Genomic DNA, 17,793 nt, shown 5'->3' on the forward strand with positions numbered 1-17,793 from the left:
CTTTGGACTCTGCTCAGACTAATTCGAGCATGTCACATTTAATTGTGAGTAGTATTTAATGGGCTTGATAAAACCCCACTGATCACTTGTTCCCGAACAAACTACATCCTAAATACTTTATGGGGTCTTAAATGTCTTGTAGTCAGCCAAGAGATACATGTTGTGATGAAAAGGAGTTTTTAGTGTGTAAAGGGGAGAAAACAAGAGACAAAATGATGGGATAAGGATGTGTATTTGTGGAAGACTAAGATTTCCTCATTGGGTATACTGATGTTGTGTGTTTGTGTGAACAGGCCACTTTAGCAGTTAGCAAGTTGTAAATGTGTGTGGTATGTGTGCAATTTACAGTATCTAGTTTGGCTCAAGACTTACTTTACAGTGGCACATTGTTTGTTCTTTCTTCTATTAGCTGCTTTAATGAAGGGACACACACATATACAACAGCATCTCTCTCAGGATTACAGCAGTGAGGAGTGTTCAATTGTACTAAGATGCTGACTGACAGGCCCATCATCCATGTAGTGTTCAAAATATCAACAAAAAGCTTGGGAAAACTGTGAGAAGGAGAAAGAGAGGTATTTTTCCTACTCTAAGGCAACAGCTAGATGTTTATATTCACTGTCACTGGGAGGCAGGGAAGCCTATTTGCTGTACTGTAAACTCATAAAGAAGCCACGGCCAAAGCCTATTGAAGAGATGCCTTTCATATGCCTATCCAACTCCCAGCTTCATTTGATGTCGTTCCCTCTGCTGTTAGCAGGGGCTTACAACTCTTCAATATTAATGGCCCATGGTGGGAGGCACCATGGCACTTAATAGAAACATTAATTATTCAAAAGGCCTATCTTGTGGTAGGCACATCTACTAATGTGCTAGTATGTATACAAATCAGCTCATGATTGGGGCTTTGGTGCATACAATCAAAACCAAATTTATTAATAAATTCATCCCACCAGGGGGATGTCTGCTTCTTAAAGAAACTGTAATCACTGAGAGATGAAGGGGGTAGGGCACGGCACAAACACTGACTTCATGAGCAATGAAGAGGAGAAAGACTGGTGTGTCTGTGTGTATCTGAAGGACAGGCTCATGTGAATCCTCGAAATTAAAGCAGAGTTGGTTTTGCCACCTACTGTCGTGAAAAGCGCACACGGGCTCCATTTCCCTCTCCTCTTTCCCCCTTTCGTGCTTCCCACCTTTTCATGGTTCGGTTCCTCTGCTCTGTCCTTTGTTTTCTCTGTTGCCTCGCTTCACCCCACTCAAACCCTGCATACTCTCCTTGCTCTCATTCACAGTTTTCTCCAGAAGGTAAAGGGAAAATTCACCTTGCAACATTCTAATATACCATGAGTCAGTCAGGAATTATTTATAATTATTTTATTATATTTGTGTGCTAATAGCTTCTTTTTTTTTTTTTTTACCAGAATGCCTTTTGACTGCTCCCTTGCAACATTAAATGCATTGCTTTAATCCTTGGCTTACACACTGTATGTAGTTGGAAAAAGCTTTGGCAATATGTTTTTCCATTCAAGCAAACATCTCTTGCTCATAATATGAGACCTTGCAGCTGCTGTAGATGGAGACATTGATGTGTCTTTGCCTTCGATATATAATGGATTTCTGCCTGATTGTTGACCATGAGCAAGCCTGTAAGCCCTTACTATGAGTGTGAAAAACTGACACACAAACCTGATGTTCTCTGTAGATATTTGAGATAGTTGAAATGTTGTAGCTCCTCTGAAAATATCTTGAGGTGATATCTTGTCAGTTAAAACAGGCCAGAAGTTATACACCTCTGGACAACAGATGGATCCAAATATTCAAGGCATACTGCACCAAAAGCTGCTTATTGTTTAAGTGTACTTTTATTTGCATTATTCATGTAATACTTCTGCTTTGCTGCGCAATATGTAATATGGCCAAAGCACCGGCCTCATAAATGAACAATGAGCATTTTACTAAATTATTATGTTATTAAAAGAAATCATTTCCCTGTCCTCGAATATACTACACCCTATACCCTTGCAGTGTTAAGGCCTCTTCTGATTGCTTGCAAAGTGACAAATGAAGGTCTGAGTGAGTGGTGGCCTTGGTAATCACATACTGTGATAATAACACTAATGAAAACACAGAGGGAAATGAGGTGTGTCCCACTGGATGGCAGTGAGCATGTGCTATAGAATGACAAACTGAAAGCATAATGGAGTTACACGAGAGCATAATTTAATTCACCAAGATGAGTCTGAGATAGTTACAGAGACACACACACAGTGAGGGAAAAAGACAGACAGAGAGAGAGAGAGACAGACAGACGAAAACAGATAGCGAGAGGTGATGGAGAGGCAGAATTTAAAAAGAAGTAGTGATGGCCTTCTTTAGCCTGTCTATCTTTTTCTGACTTATGTGCGTACAGTATAGCAAATCAATTAACCAAGTCGTTAACTTCAATTTTGAATTAGCTGGAGTTAGATGTGAGTATGCAGTGAAGGAATGAGAAGTCCAATGAATCAATGCGGAAGTAGATGGGTCTGGTGGGTTAACCAGAATGCACTGGTGCATTACCAAGCCTAATTAAATAGTATGTGCTCCTGGCCTAACTCCCCTGTGACAGCAAACCAACCAGGCGGGACGAGAATGTGGCCTAAGCAAGCAAACCTTACTTATGGGACAACAAATACTTCCAGGTCATGACCCTGGTTTTGCTGAGGTGGAGGGCATCCCATCATTGGGTTGGTTTGTTGCAATGTCAGAGAAGGCTTGAGGAGTAGAAGAAAAAACAAAGAGAACCGCATACACCTCATTGTTGTCTTTATGAATGTTAAGATCTTAAGAATAAGAATAGCAACTTACTTTTTCAAAATGGTTGTTTTTTATGGTTCTCTTATGGTTCTATTTGTTGGTGTAAAAGTTACTTTCATAAGGCACGAATAACCTTGTGAGTAGAGAAAAGACATTAAAATCTAAGAGCAGGCATCTGTGCATACTGCACATTAAGAAGGCAAATGTTAAAGAGACAGGCCTTTACAACTGAATATCTATGGCCCTCTCTTGCCCTTAGACAAACCCTGATGGTATGAATAAATCTCACATCGATGTGCCCCTGTAAGCATAAGCCATACAGCCATACGGCACATAAACAATCATACACATAAACAAGGCAGAGTATATGCTTTTTTGCTCTTAAGCAAAAACAAATTCCCTCTCAATTACACACAGAGATACAAAAAGAAAAAGACGAGGCAGGAAGACACAGATTTACAAATCAGCAGGTATTAAGTGGGTCCTGCACTCTGGGGAGCTTCTTTAAGATTCATTCTCATTGTTTTTTGGTACAAAGGAAAAGTGAGTAGAGTAGCTGCTTCTCATGCAATACCTCTCAATGACATTTCATTGTCAAGAATTCTACCTGATTCTTAAGGAACTGCTGTTATTAGTACAACTTTTGTATAACTGTTTCAAAAAATTAAGCATGCCATGTTCATGTAATCTGGGTTTACTGCGCTTCAGTGGTTGTGATGCACTTTAAAGAATATAAAGCCTTTGTAATTTACTATGTAATAGCATTGCCACTGTTGCCACTGACTATGTCTTATCAAGCTGTTATAGCTATTAACTTTTACATTTTAGTGTAGACCAAAGTATCAGCTGAATGCCTCATGATCCTCTATGAACCAGGACAAGAAGAAGTAATGTAATAGCTGATTATTGCACATTGATTGGAGTTAGATGTGTGGGCAGGCAGGAAAGATTATGGCCTGATTATGGGTACTGACCTCAGTGATGCGTGGGTTGGTGCACTTGACATTCTTACTGGACAGGTTCAGCCAGCGGGTGGTATAAGGATTGATGGGAGGGCAGTGGTGCCGCAGGGTACACCTTCCTTCTGCACTGCACCAGCCACACTGGAACTTCCTCTCTGCCTTCAGACACATGCCGCAGCTATCCCGCTGGGCTGCACACTTGTACAAGTGCACTGTGGGATACAGGAAGCAGTGGGGATATACAGTGAACACACAACAACTGAGAAACCTACAAAAGGATTTGGAGAGTACTTTTCAAGGAAATGAAATATCCCCTCAGGCTATCTCTTCTTTTTTATCCCCAGTAACACATATTTTAAGATCCACCTGTGATTAACATACCATATAAATATGTATATACACACAGTATATTTGACTTAGAAAAGACAATATTTGAATGCAGAGAAAGATTAGAAAAATGATGGACAGTGCAGGACATGCTGACTGGAGCATCTCTTGTTCTCACCTTGGATATTCTCCGGGTTATCAATAATGAAGTTGCCGTTCCACACCACTGAGAAATCCACAGGCAGCTCACTGATTTTCATTCCCTCGTACAGATACTAGAGGGCAAGGATGGTGAGAAAGTGGGGGAAAGAGATAGAAAGAGAGATAGGGGTGACGGTGGAAAAGAGACAAAAAGAGAGGAGGATTTCAATGGGGGTTTTGGGAATTTGAGTTCCCATGAGTCCTTGTAGATGCAGCTCTATGTTTTTCCAATATTACCCCCAAGTTACATCATCTCATCATCAGAGAGCTGATAATGTGAGAGGCCACAAGAAACGGGACAGCTGAGCAGAAGCTTGAGCTTCCCTTTTGGCCATTACAGATGCTGTCCTTAACTGCCACCTATGCCCTTAATTCTAGCCTGACCTGTGTGTATTCTGGGAATATACTGCAGAAGTCAGTATGTGCTTGACTGGAGGGCAGAGCCATGCTGCAGTCTTCTCCAATATAATTGCCTAGGCTGCAACTACTGTGCCTACACTGACTAAATGACACATATAATGTACACAAACACACAAACTGTGGCAATGTGGTGTTGCTGTGTTTCAACAAACAGTAATGTAAATTATATAATTACTACTGTACAGTATTTTCTGTATACGAAAAGTACAATGTATACTGTAAAAAATAATTAAATAAAAAATCACAAACACACACACCAACGAACAAAATCATGCATCACCAATTACACCTAGGTTGGCACAATCTGGGAAAGTGTCACCCAACCTACCGAGCTGTTCTGGCACTGCACACTGGAGCTGTTGAAGCGGAGGGCGGTGACTCTGTGGCTAACCCCCTGGATGTGGAGGACACACTCGTAGCCTCGCTGGCCAGACTGGGGCTGAGGCAGGTTCCTGGCCTTCAGGGTGATAGGCTTCACTTCCCCCGCTGGGATCAGAATGTCCTCAGAGCGCACCAGCTGGGGACAGTCCTGGAAGAAACAAGCACAGGGAAGGAAGCCCACATCAGCACCAATCTGAATGAGATTAATAAATAAGGACAATAAGAAGAATGAAGTTTTCAGAATTCATCTGAAGTAAGCATTTGAAAGTGACTCTGACCTTATAATACTCATAACTTAAGTCTGAGCATTGAACAACTCATATCAAGAGCGGAATCTAAGCGTAACTCAACACCCAAAGGAGCAGTTAATACAATTTGTTGTCCTTTACTACAAGTAAATTAGTTTAGGGAAGTAAAATAAAAAGACATGCAGCAATTACCCAAATACTGTCTGCTTGCATAGCCAGAAACGCATGGAAAGCAGCATCCACATGGGAATATTTCAAGCAGTTTGTATCTACCGCATATGATTGACTGGGTCAGAGTGATCCTGTGTCATTGTTAAGACACTCTAAGCTCAATAACTCCAGAGATAATAGAGTGTTAATTGCTACTGCAGAGAACAAGAGCTCTGAATGAGAAACGCCAATGTGGAAATAGAAGAGCTTAGATGGCTGTCTTTCTGAAGACATGCCCTGAGGCTGACACAGAGCTGGAACACAGAGCAGGATGCAGGCAGAAGGAAACAGAGAGGGGGAATGTGCAAGAAAGAGGAAGAGAGAGAGAGAGGATGGCAGAGGAAAAGATAGGGAAGAAAGAAAATGTTGTGCAAGCAAACTTGCATGTGTGTGTTTGTGCATCGGTGTGTTCCACCAACCTCAGAGGCGTTGACTCGTCCCTCCTGGAAGGAACAGCTGGAGGGGTCATGGGTACACAAGTTGCGGTACTTGCACCAGTGGCAACGGAAGGCGCTGTTCACACATGACAGACACCTGCTTGGACACACACGCACATATACGCACACACACACACAAGGAAGGAGAGAGTCAGGAAAAAGCAGTGCAGACAAGGTGGGGCAGAGAGTTTGCCTAAGTGGGGGAAGGGCCACAGAGGAAATGAGTTCAGATCCCAAGTGGGCACCTGCTGTTGTTGTGCCCTTGTGGTTGGCAGAGTATCTAATAGCTGCTGGGCCAAGTTCTCCCTGCATATATTTTCTGCTGCCATATATTAATACTGCGTGTCGTGTGTGAATGCTAGGCTGCATATTAGCCCCTAGAATCAGATGGAGAACGAGAGACAGAGAGTGAGAGAGTGGAGGAACACTGAGTAATGAGGACAAATAAGACATTGGCACAGCTTGATCCTGCAATTACCATTAGCCCAGCATTGTTACAGTTTCGCTGTAATTACCAGCTGTTAGGTGTGTGAGCTTTTTTGCATGTATAATAAGTAAGTGTGTGTTTGTGTGTATGTGTCATTATAAGGGTACATACTGTACTGATAAGGTTGGAAGAAGTATTCAGATCATTACTAAATAAAAGTATCAGTATTACTCACAGATATGCATGCATTTTCTTGTTTGTGCTTTATTTAGGAAACTTTTTTATGCACCAAAATGCCGTACCGTTTGATCCATTTGTACTATCTCATTCTGCAAGTAAGAGCTTAAATCAAACTGATGCTTCTGTGCTTTCTGCATCACCTGCTAATGACCTCAGAATGCTTCTTCAGAACAGCACTTGAGTATATGTACTTTCCAACACTGGTACTGGTTACATGGATGAACAGATGGAGAGAATGGGCAAGAAAACAGGAAGAAGTGACTGTTAGAGGCTATAATGTATGTTGCCATAACTAAGACAGCATATACTTTTGATCGCTTGTGATTTTTGTAATTACCACACTTTGTATTTATGAACAGTTGTTAAAAGAGAGTATTGTCGCTCTCCCCTCTCTCTAAAATAAGGTAGAGTTATGCATACTTGCTTATTGTGAAATATTCATTGGTGCAAAAGCATGGGGGGGATCTCTAGCAAGCACACTAATTGCGAAGAATAGGGTTGATTCACCTTCTGGCAAACAGAGTGTACAGTATGTGTGTAAGAGGGAGAGAAAGAGAGAGTATGACTTGGCATCAGAGCTTGCGAAGGAGAGCATATGCTCTTTTCAAGTGTATGCATCTTTCTTTGTGTGAGCAAGTATGTTTGTCGTCACCGATTAACTGAGCTGATATGAGAGCTGATAATTGCTTTCTGTGCTACTCAGACAGGGTTCTTAGACCAGCCATATGAAGCTATAGGGAACTGTACGTTTGTTTGTGCGTCTGTATGTGAGACAGAGAGATAGCGAGAGAAATGCAGAAAAACATTGCCTGCTTTTATCTGGCAAAGAAGATAGTGGCTACAAACATTTTGTTTTAGAGCCAAGGGGATAGTGAAGGGATAATATGACATGCTACAATTCTTGCGTCCCTGCTAGCGACACTGCTGTGATATCCTTAGTCTCCTGCTCAATGTTCATTGATACTCCCAAGTCAGCAAGGGTTTTGGATCTAGCACAAAGAGAATCTGCCACACTGGACTGAAGCGAGCAATTGCAAAGGCACAGCCGACACCAAGATCTCCATTCCAGGGATTCAATTTAACATCACTCAATCAGAGACAGACATGGCATGAAAACGGGCATGAAATCCCTACTGAAGACCTGTTAGGCAGAAAGCTATGTGTTTTGTACTACAGCGTGACTGAGAAGAAGGCTTCATTAGCGCAACAGCACAGAAACTTCCTGTTACACTGCTCAGGGAGCAGCCAGCGATCAGATTACATTAGTCTTTACAGGGGATATTTTTAGGGGACTGGGACCGGCTAAGGTTGAGGACAAATTGTAACTAATTCCCAGAGCATTGATCCAGTGGTTTCGGGCAGCAGGTCTGGGGCATTGTTTTTGTAAATGAAAAGAGAATGAATGGGCTCTGAGTGAGATACTCACAGTTGGTGGACACTGCAGTTGTAAAATTTAACCTCCGTGCTGATAAGCATCTGACCAGTCTCCTTAGAATTGAGCCTCAGCTCAACGCCTGACCAATCTGAAAAAGAGTGGAGAAGAGATTAACATTTATTGTATGTCCATGCATCATACATCATCATACTACAGTGCAGCTGCTTTATCTTTACCTTATTTTGCATTGCTGTGAACAACAGCATCATTAAATCTTATGCTAATTAGTCGCTATGAGCTGTTGATCTTGGCATACGAGTATATACAAGATATCTAGAAAAGTAGCATTTCTTTCTCAATTAATACCCCGGGCTTTTATTTGCTTAAATCACTGAACTAACACTGCCTATATCTGGGATAGGCCTCTAATACTTTTACCATGCCGGTAAATCTGAATGAATAATGGTCATTGTTTCCGTAAAATGAACAAAACAATTTAATTGTGGAGAATCTAACTAATCGTACGATGTGTAGAATGTCCATATTGACAAACGTTTAATCATTTACATTGGTATGCATGATCTAAGCAGTTTAGAATTAGGTCAAGCAGGTGACCCGGTATGCTTAAAGTAGTTGAATACATTCAAAGAACTTCTATAAAAACCCAGACCAGGCATCTAATTGAGACTTGTGTTTATTTGTCAAAATATACATATTAGCTCATTTCAATCACATACAGAGCCATTTCATCTGATCAAATTTTGTTTTCCTGCATTTTACTGAACAGTGTTCTGGCTGTGTCTTCTGTTCTCTGTAAAAACAGCCTCTTATCTCTTCCCAAGAGAATACAGACTCCATAAATATGCGTGTGAGTGTGAGTGTGTGTTTGTATATGTGTATGTGTAGAGCAGCCTGAATTTTGATGACATTCAGTGTGTAGGAGGCATGAATGACCCTCCGTGCCCTGTTCTCTCCACAGCACCTGTTGGGAATCAGGCTCGGTTTCACACAAGTCTGTGTAGCAGGCAAGCTAGGCTCATAGCTGACATCTACCATTGCACATTTGTCTCACAGGATCTGGCAAACAAAGTGGTACAGAGTTCCTGTCCACGCAAAACCTCCTCTAGGACTTTATTTTTCCATAGTGGAGAAGTGAGCCCGCTATTTTCGTCATCAGTCTAGAGTCCTCACAGTTTTATCCTAAACTCTCATTCACTTTTAGTTTTAGTTTAAATTTCTCCTCTATCTTTTATTTTCAATTTATGTTCACTTCTCCACCTTTAATGTCATTTCCTCATTTCCCTGCTTCACTTTTCTCTATCTTCTCCTCAGGTCATCACCACTGCATGATCGATGTTGATGTGCAACAGATAGAAAGGTTTGCTAGGGGACAGGAAATAGACAAGCATAGTGGGGAGGTCAGAAGGAAGTGGCCTCGGGGGAATGAATGTGGAGTAAAAATGGAGGTATAACCAGCTGGGAGAGGCAATGAAGGAGGAGGGAGGAATGGGAAAGGTGATCAAAAGGGAGGAGGGAGGGGGATAGAAAGAGAAGAATGGTAGGATGGATGGATAGCTAGATGGATGGAGGAAAGGCTTAGGGGGGGATTGGCTGACATTTACCTAGGGGAGAACATTCATATTAGTGCCTGATGCACCACTCCCCATGGGAGCTCTGGGCAAACAGGGCTGTCATTTACTCACAGGGAGGAGGATTACCAAGCCCCCAAAACACACAGTGATTTCCACACACTGCACATAATATATTATTCAGGGTGTTTGGTTTTGTCACCCTGCAGCCATCTTGGCTTGCAAACAACAGGTATTTATTGTCAAACAACAGGTGTTAGTATTCGTAATGATATATATGTTTGTAAATAAATTAATGTCGGCTGTGGTATATTTATGGATATGTGCTGAAGGAATTCTTGAAAGGTCACGCGTTTTCTATGAATAGTTATTAGAGGTCATTAGCGTTTATTTATTCCCGGATCTAAAAGATGTTTTAGGCTGTGTTAAGATTCCAACAGGGGACATATTAAAGGAAAAACCTGAATAAGAAATAAATTCAGATGTGTCCATGCTTCAGGGCTCAATGAATGGTTTGATGAGTATGAAAATGACTGAATATAATGCTATGGCCTTTACAGTCACCAGGTCCCAACCCAGTTGAACACCTATGGAAAATTAAAGACTTTCATCTTCAGATCTGTTTAGTGACATCTACGACTGTCTCTGATGCTCTATGTCATATTGTTATGTCTGGCTATGTTTTTTTTTTTCAATCTGCTGTACTCAGCTCTCTCTTTTCAAAAGAGATGTCAATGAGATTCCCTGATTTAGTAAAGGTTGTATATATAAATGACGAAATATCTTTTGGAGGAATAGTCTTAATCCCTCCAATAGAGTTCTACAGACTCAAAACGGTTCTGGATCTCATGGGGGCCTGACTTCATATTAAGACTCTTCATGTTGGTTTTTCCTTTAATGTGTCACCCATCAGTATGTTCTACTCAACCATGAATATGTTTCTACTCTTGATTTTGTAAAAATGGCTGACCTCTGCTGAAATACAATTCATCACTATAAAGAATAGCATTTATATATACTATTATTTATTAAATGTTTGTGCTTTATCAGGTGCCAATTTCTCTGAAGCAAACACTAGACCAGCTCGCTGTGTCTTCGCTATGTTAAGACACTAATCCACCACATCATCATCCTCGTCATCCCTACAACTAAATCGTCCCCTGGCTGATTGAACCTGCATGTCAGACCATTGCCTATTAGCCCAATCTGAGGGTAGTAATGTGGTGAGCTGCTGCTCTGCCACAAGCCAGGGGACCTCAGTGTGTGCCTCAGCTCTAATGGGGCCTGGCCTTGTGTGTAGCACACTTCACTGCCAGACAACTGATCCTGGATCAGTGGGAGCTTGTTACATAGTCGATGCCTGCTAAAATTAGGAGTGTTTAATCAATAAAGATGTTGCATGTGTGCAGATGAACAGTTGGCTCAGTGCAGCATAAATAGCAGAAAAGAGAGTGACAAATGCGAATCCTACAAAGACTGTGTTTAAGGTTCTAATTGCCATGATCAGATCAGTGTACTGTGGAATACATAGGAAAGAAAATTGGAAGCAGTTTGCATGCAATGGATGGTAGAATGTGTGAGTCTGTTTGTTATCTCTACCTTGGTCAGTGGGGATGAGGGGAACATCCTTAGCAGCAGGAGACACACAGAGTATCTGGTTGCCATTGACCTGCCCCTCCACCTCTGTCAGGTTCCCAAAGGAGCAGGTGATGCCTGCAGAAAGGTCTGGGACGTGGCTCACCTTCACCAGCAGCTGTATAAAGTGTGGGGCACATGACAACAATGTGTATATGATGTGACAAAGTTTATTAAACACAATAATTTGAACATGGAAATATAGTATGGTTTACAACATGCCACATTTTCCGATAAGGACTGGTGCACAGCCAAATGCATATATGATGATACAGGCTGACATGTGATGCCTCAGCACTGTTCTTTGTATCTTTGGTACAGAAGGGACATAAAAAAAACATTCTGGCTTGAAGCAGCAGTGAATGAAAAAAGGAAAAAGGAAACACTGCTGTTGGCAAAGCAGTCCCTCCACTTTGCCAAGAAATATTGCTGTGTCTTAAAAATGTTATCAACACCATAATAAGGAAAAAAAGGCTGCGTTCAGATCTTAATCTTCGATTTGAGTGTAGAAGATATCATTAAAGAGGTAGAGACATACATTGTGATCAATCAATCAGTGGTCAATACTAAACAGCATAAAGGAAATTGGAAAAAAAAACTACACTTGGCCATTTCTAGTTTTGTTCCTCTTTGTCTGTCCCTTACAAGGACAAATATACATAAAACACAAGCAAAAGTGCAACAACAAAAAAAACCTATACACACATAATGTGCAGTACATATGCAATATACTACGCAGATGCACATAGAGGCATTTGAAGTCATTCTCTGGAGAGCAGTGACACTGGGGCTGGAGCATTCAGCTGCTCTGCCTATAAATAAATGTATTCTGCACACAGGGTGTGTGATCTGGCTCACCAGCCAAGAGAGGCAGCCTGGATAATTATCACCATGGCATTTCATAGCCTTGTTCCATTAGCTGTTATTTTTGGGCCATACCGTTTGAAGTTTCTCTTTGTTTTATGTGCCTTTCACTAAACACCACAGGGCTACTGGGACAGGCAAGGCAGCTGAGCAGCTTAACTGTAGGCCTTTCAAGAGATGCTGACTGTCTCAGTAGCTGACTACACTGTCTCCCTCGTTAACTGCCTTACTCTTGTACCTATTGAGAGGATGGGGGTTTTTTTTCTGGTGAGGACCTCTCGTCTTCCCCTGTTTTATTTTCACCATGTTTGTGTTGCTTCACTATGAGGTATGTCAGAGAGATCCGTGATTACAGCAATCAATGTCTTTTGTTCAATGTAGAATTCCCTGAGTAACCTCTCACATTAATTAGCTCTCATCGTTCAGTCAAGACACACATACAGATAAACACTCAAAATATGCTCATGCACCCTCAAACCCTCACACACACACACACACACACACACACACACACACACACACAGGCAACAAGGCTGCTACAGAAAGTAAGCTTGTCCCAGAGTGTAAAGCCTTTGCTCTTTTTGTTCTCCTGCCTCCCCGATGATGATGGTGCTGGGTGCTTTTGCAGCTTGGCAGCAACTACCAGCCTAATTGGTGGCAGAGTTTTAATAAAGTTAATTTGATTGTTTTCTTGGTGTTTCTATCTCTCCTAGTGCCCACATGAAGAGGCTGTGTTGTCATGGAGATAGCTGTCTGCCCCTGTGGAATTTTGAATTTGTGAGAGTTTTTGTGCATGTGTTTGGCGGAATGACCCTGTTACTGTTATGGCTGACATGGAAACCAATAACTGCTAGCATGTTCTCTGTTAAACTGCTGTTTGTAAACTGGACAACAGGGTGAGGTCTACTGAGGGTGAGTTTGAGGATGAGATATCATGCGATATCATGAGATATCGACACACTTAGCAGAATTGTTTTTCTGTTTAACTGGTTAAAGAGTCATCTTACCCAAAATACGTGGAAAAACACGATGTGCCTTAGCTGACTATGAAACCAGGATATTGACGTTCAATCATCCCATCATCCATCCGTCCATCCTCAACCGCTTATCCTGCGTATAGGGTACATTGTGGGACCTAGTTGTAAGTGTGTGTCCACGCATCTACATGTGCAGAATTCACCCGAACTTGGACAGGCAGAGCCTTTCACTGTTGCTCTATCTGCCTGTTTTTCAGAGTCCATGAGGAGATGCTGCACTGCACTCGGACAACTTTAACACCTACACACCCACCCACGTAAACATGTCTTGGCACACATATTGACGGCTCTGTACCAAGTGAGCATATGCACGCTGAAACGCCCACATAGAGCTCTTATGAACCTTCCCATCTAATGTTTATGCATCAACCATGATCAAGACTAGGCGAACTGCTATGTGGGATCATTTAAAATCTTCTGCCTCTGCACGTGGGTAGGAAATATGTAAATGGATTAAACAAATTTTTATTTGTAAGGTGTGCAAGCACTCATTAAGATTGCAGGCATTTGAGATTGTGTGTGTGTTCTGTATGTATATGAATGTGTTTGTAAACTTACAGATATGCTGGGCTCTGACACCGCAATGCTGTCTGGGTACACAGTGGCCATCACACACTGGTTGAGAGAGGCAGCGAAGCGGTATGGCTCGTCTGCACGCTCACATCGGTCCCTCTGAGAGCAGCTGAACAGAGAGGGAGAACAAGGGACAAAGAAAGAAAGGAGTTACTGATATTTGTTTTTAACAGGAACACAAATAATAATTCCTTGCATTTCAACAGGTTCCCTGCATGGTTTGTGCTTGGGCCTTAAAAAAAGCTATTATAGCCCTGAGAAAAATATTATTACATTAGATTGTTACCAAAGTTGTAATAGGAACGAAAACACAAGTAGACCCCATGAATGAATAAATCACAGGAAAAAGAGGTACTGCCAAAGTTATAATAGGGAAGAAAATACTAACAATGAAAACTAGAGAAAATGTATAAAAACAATCAAACAATAAAAAAAATTGTGATATGAACAAATACATGTTACAATAAATGTAATAAAAACATGTGACAATTTTAGTTGGGAAAGTTGTGACAGATATTTAAAACAACACCAGAAGGAAGGGAAGGGAAAAAACATTACACACAAACAAACATTAACAGTAAATATTGTCTAAGAATTGGAATATTAAACAATTTTGTAATAGGAATAAAAAAGTTCCAGCAGTGGTGACTTTTGTCTATAAATATGTGACAGGAATGACCACATGTATTTTACAAAAGCGGTCATTTACATAGCATGATTAATCCCCCCACTTCTGGACATTGTATAGAGGCAATATAATTAGAAGATATAAATGCATCATCATTCACCTTTTGATCCACCACCTTTGTCTTAAGACATCTGGAGTCCTTTAGAATTGCACCTGATGCTTTGGGCTTCTTTTCTCTTTCTCTCTTAGTTTCCGTGCTGTCTGTCTTTTGTTGTATTGCTTACAAAGAAAAGCTCACTCTTGTAAAAAACAAATTGCATTTCATGACCGCCTTTTTTCACCTACGTAATATTGCAAAAATCAGGAATATCCTGTCTAAAAATGATGCAGAAAAACTAGTCCATGCATTTGTTACTTCTAGGCTGGATTACTGCAATTCCTTATTATCAGGCTGCTCGAAAAAGTCCATTAAGACTCTTCAGCTGGTCCAGAATGCTGCAGCACGTGTTCTGACAGGAACCAGGAAAAGAGATCACATTTCTCCTGTTTTAGCTTCTTTGCATTGGCTTCCAGTAAAATCCAGAATAAAATTTAAAATCATTCTTCTTAGCTACAAAGCTCTTAACGGTCAGGCACCATCTTATCTTAAAGAGCTCATAGTACCTTACTACCCCACCAGAGCACTGCGCTCCCAGAATGCAGGGTTACTTGTGGTTCCTAGAGTCTAAAGTAGACTAGGAGCCAGAGCGTTAAGCTATCAAGCTCCTATCCTGTGGAACCAGGTTCCAGTTTGGGTTCAGGAGGCAGACACCATCTCCACATTTAAGAGTAGGCTTAAGACTTTCCTCTTTGATAAAGCTTATAGTTAGGGCTGGCTCAGGTGAGTCCTGAACCATCCCTTAGTTATGCTGCTATAGGCCTAGACTGCCAGGGGATTTCCCATGATGCACTGAGCTCCTCTCTCCTCTACTTTCTCTCCCTCTGTATGCAACCTCATCCCATTATTGCATGTTACTAACTCAACTTCTCCCCTTTCCAGTAGTCTTGTGCTTTCTCGTCCCTCTCCTCTCTCCTCCTATCACTTCCTGCAGGTGTTTCTGGCTTGCGAGTCACCTGCTGCCCCCGTGTTCCTGCTCGACACCCTCTGCTACAACAACTATTGTTACTAGTCCTATTGTTATTATTGTTATTATAATCATTAACATTGCGATTATTATCATTAACACTACTTTAAATATCTGTACCATTTTTCATTTAGTCTATAGCAACATCGCCTTTACTGTCTGTACCTCTGTGTGTATATTGTGTAGGCTGCCTCCCTCCCCTCTCTCTCTTTCTCTCTGTTCCTCTCCTGCCCTCTTTCTCTCTCTCTCTCTCTCGCCCCCTCTCTCTCTCTCGCTCTCTCTCCTTCACCCCCAACCAGTCGAGGCAGATGGCCGCCCACCCTGAGCCATGGTTCTGCTCGAGGTTTCTGCCTCTTAAAAGGAAGTTTTTCCTTGCCTCTGTCGCCTAGTGCTTGCTCTTGGTGGGAATTGTTGGGCTTCTGTAAATAACATCACAGAGTATGGTCTAGACCTGCTCTTTTATGAAAAGCGAGTGAGATAACTGTTGTTGTGATTTGGCACTATATAAATAAAATTGAATTGAATTGAATGATTGGCTAAGTTACATTGTTGTTAAATTAACCACTGCCTCCAGTTGCTAATTGAATACAGTATACTAACATAAACCATAAAACCACAGCACTAAGCACTACGGACCCAAATTACATTCTTCAATCACTGCATAACTTTGGAGACTTAACTAGTGCAAATTACATGGCGTTCACTCATAAGAGATCTTAATGGTCAGACAGTGTATCAAGTACCAGATGACACCCCCACAACCCTCCACATCCCTCATTAAAACTCACCCGCCTCCTCCTTCTTATTAAAACTGTGTGTTCCCTCCAGCCCATTACACCAAAGGCTCTCTATCCTCATCCAACCTAGCAGTCTAAGTGTCTGGCTAACAGGCTGTCTGGTCACAGCAGCTCTAATTGGACTCTGATGGGTCAGCCGCTGTCCATGGTGCTGATGTGCCACTACAAGCCCTGTCTGCTCTCTCCTGGATACTGACTGTGTCTATTTGTGTGTGTATGTGTGTATGGAGTGTGTGTGGGGTGGAGTGAGGTGCGTGGCAATGTGTGTTAGCGCCCATATCATGCTTCTTAACCACATACTCTCATACATTCTGACTCTAAGCTACATCTTCATCCACAGCCTCTGTATGTAATTATGTTGTCAGAAGTTCAAGCCATTTCCAGCAGACTCACACGAACAGGCAAAAGCACACTAAGGTTCACACACACACACACGCACGCACGCACGCACGCACGCACGCACGCACGCACGCACGCACGCACGCACGCACGCACGCACGCACACACACACACACACACACACACACCAGGCACACACATATACAAACACTCACATGCGCAGTACTCCCTGGGGATTTTAGAGAGCAGGAAAGTGTAGAATTATTGTAGTAGTGTGAATCTCCCACTGGGAAAGGGGGGGCACTGTGGCAGGATTTGAATTTTCTTTTTCCAAAATGATTACCTGGTTTCCCCCTTCATGATTTTGGAAACTCAATTTCTACATTTTAAATGTGACATTTTTTATTGTTACTCCTCTTACTTCGCTTTACACATTTGACTCCATCACTGCTGCATTTGCCACATTTTCTCTCTCTCTCTCTCTACGCCCCCTGTCCATGTCGCTCCCTCTTGTCTCACTCTTTCACAAGTTGAAATTAGTACACGGTTCTTAGGCAAGGTGTTATTCCGTCTGCAATTTGGTGCTTCTGTTACATCCACAATAGCAGCAGAAAATTATACTTTATACTTTACACGCTTTCAGGTATGGGCTGGCATAATGTTTTATGTATGTCTCCAAGCTGTATGGGTACGGACGCAAAAACCTGGGTGGTCATTAACAGACAAAAAGCCCTGCATTGATTTTCCTTTCTGTGATTTTCAAAAAAAAATTAATTTTGGTGGGGTGAAGTAAGCAGCAAGGGGGTGCGGTGACAGGGGTGGGAGGGAGTGTAGGATGGCTGCTGTTGCCATGGTTTCAGGAGATGGCCATTATCTCTGTGTAGTTAGAAGCTGACCCCTTGCCTCTCTCATTAGCTGAAGTGCATGCTACTGAGTGTTGACTAGAATTCTGCCTTCCTCATATTCCCCCTCCTGACCCCCTCCCCTGTACACCCCCTTATCCTCCTGTCTGGCCCTGGCCTGTCACTCAGTAGCTTCGCTGATGCTTTGTGTTCCATCACTCACATTCCTGAGGAAGGGCCTCTCATGGAGAAGTAAGGTGTTAAAGGAAGTGAGACATGCATTGAATTTCTCTGTTGCGAATAACACACAAACAAATACAAAACACAAAGCGACAAAC

General features: G+C 42.0%; 1 protein-coding gene and 1 long non-coding RNA gene across 4 annotated transcripts in view; one reads left to right on the plus strand and one right to left on the minus strand.

Annotated features, from left to right (window-relative positions):
• The window catches only part of plxna2 (plexin A2), a 192,599-nt gene that overhangs the window by 59,039 nt on the left and 115,767 nt on the right, over nt 1-17,793 (minus strand). For all 3 annotated transcript variants that reach the window (XM_046055976.1, XM_046055978.1, XM_046055977.1), the window contains 7 exons: nt 13,711-13,834; nt 11,216-11,369; nt 8,079-8,175; nt 5,968-6,082; nt 5,038-5,238; nt 4,267-4,363; nt 3,774-3,973 (listed from right to left, as the gene is read on the minus strand). In XM_046055976.1, the coding sequence (XP_045911932.1) occupies nt 3,774-3,973; nt 4,267-4,363; nt 5,038-5,238; nt 5,968-6,082; nt 8,079-8,175; nt 11,216-11,369; nt 13,711-13,834 (988 nt within the window). The remainder of the gene's footprint in view (nt 1-3,773; nt 3,974-4,266; nt 4,364-5,037; nt 5,239-5,967; nt 6,083-8,078; nt 8,176-11,215; nt 11,370-13,710; nt 13,835-17,793) is intronic.
• Nucleotides 13,118-14,253, plus strand: LOC123974938. The gene is made up of 3 exons (XR_006825966.1): nt 13,118-13,256; nt 13,350-13,585; nt 13,713-14,253. It is a non-coding gene; the product is annotated as an uncharacterized LOC123974938 (long non-coding RNA).

Source organism: Micropterus dolomieu, linkage group LG08 (assembly GCF_021292245.1).
Source record: "Micropterus dolomieu isolate WLL.071019.BEF.003 ecotype Adirondacks linkage group LG08, ASM2129224v1, whole genome shotgun sequence".
NCBI lineage: Eukaryota > Metazoa > Chordata > Actinopteri > Centrarchiformes > Centrarchidae > Micropterus > Micropterus dolomieu.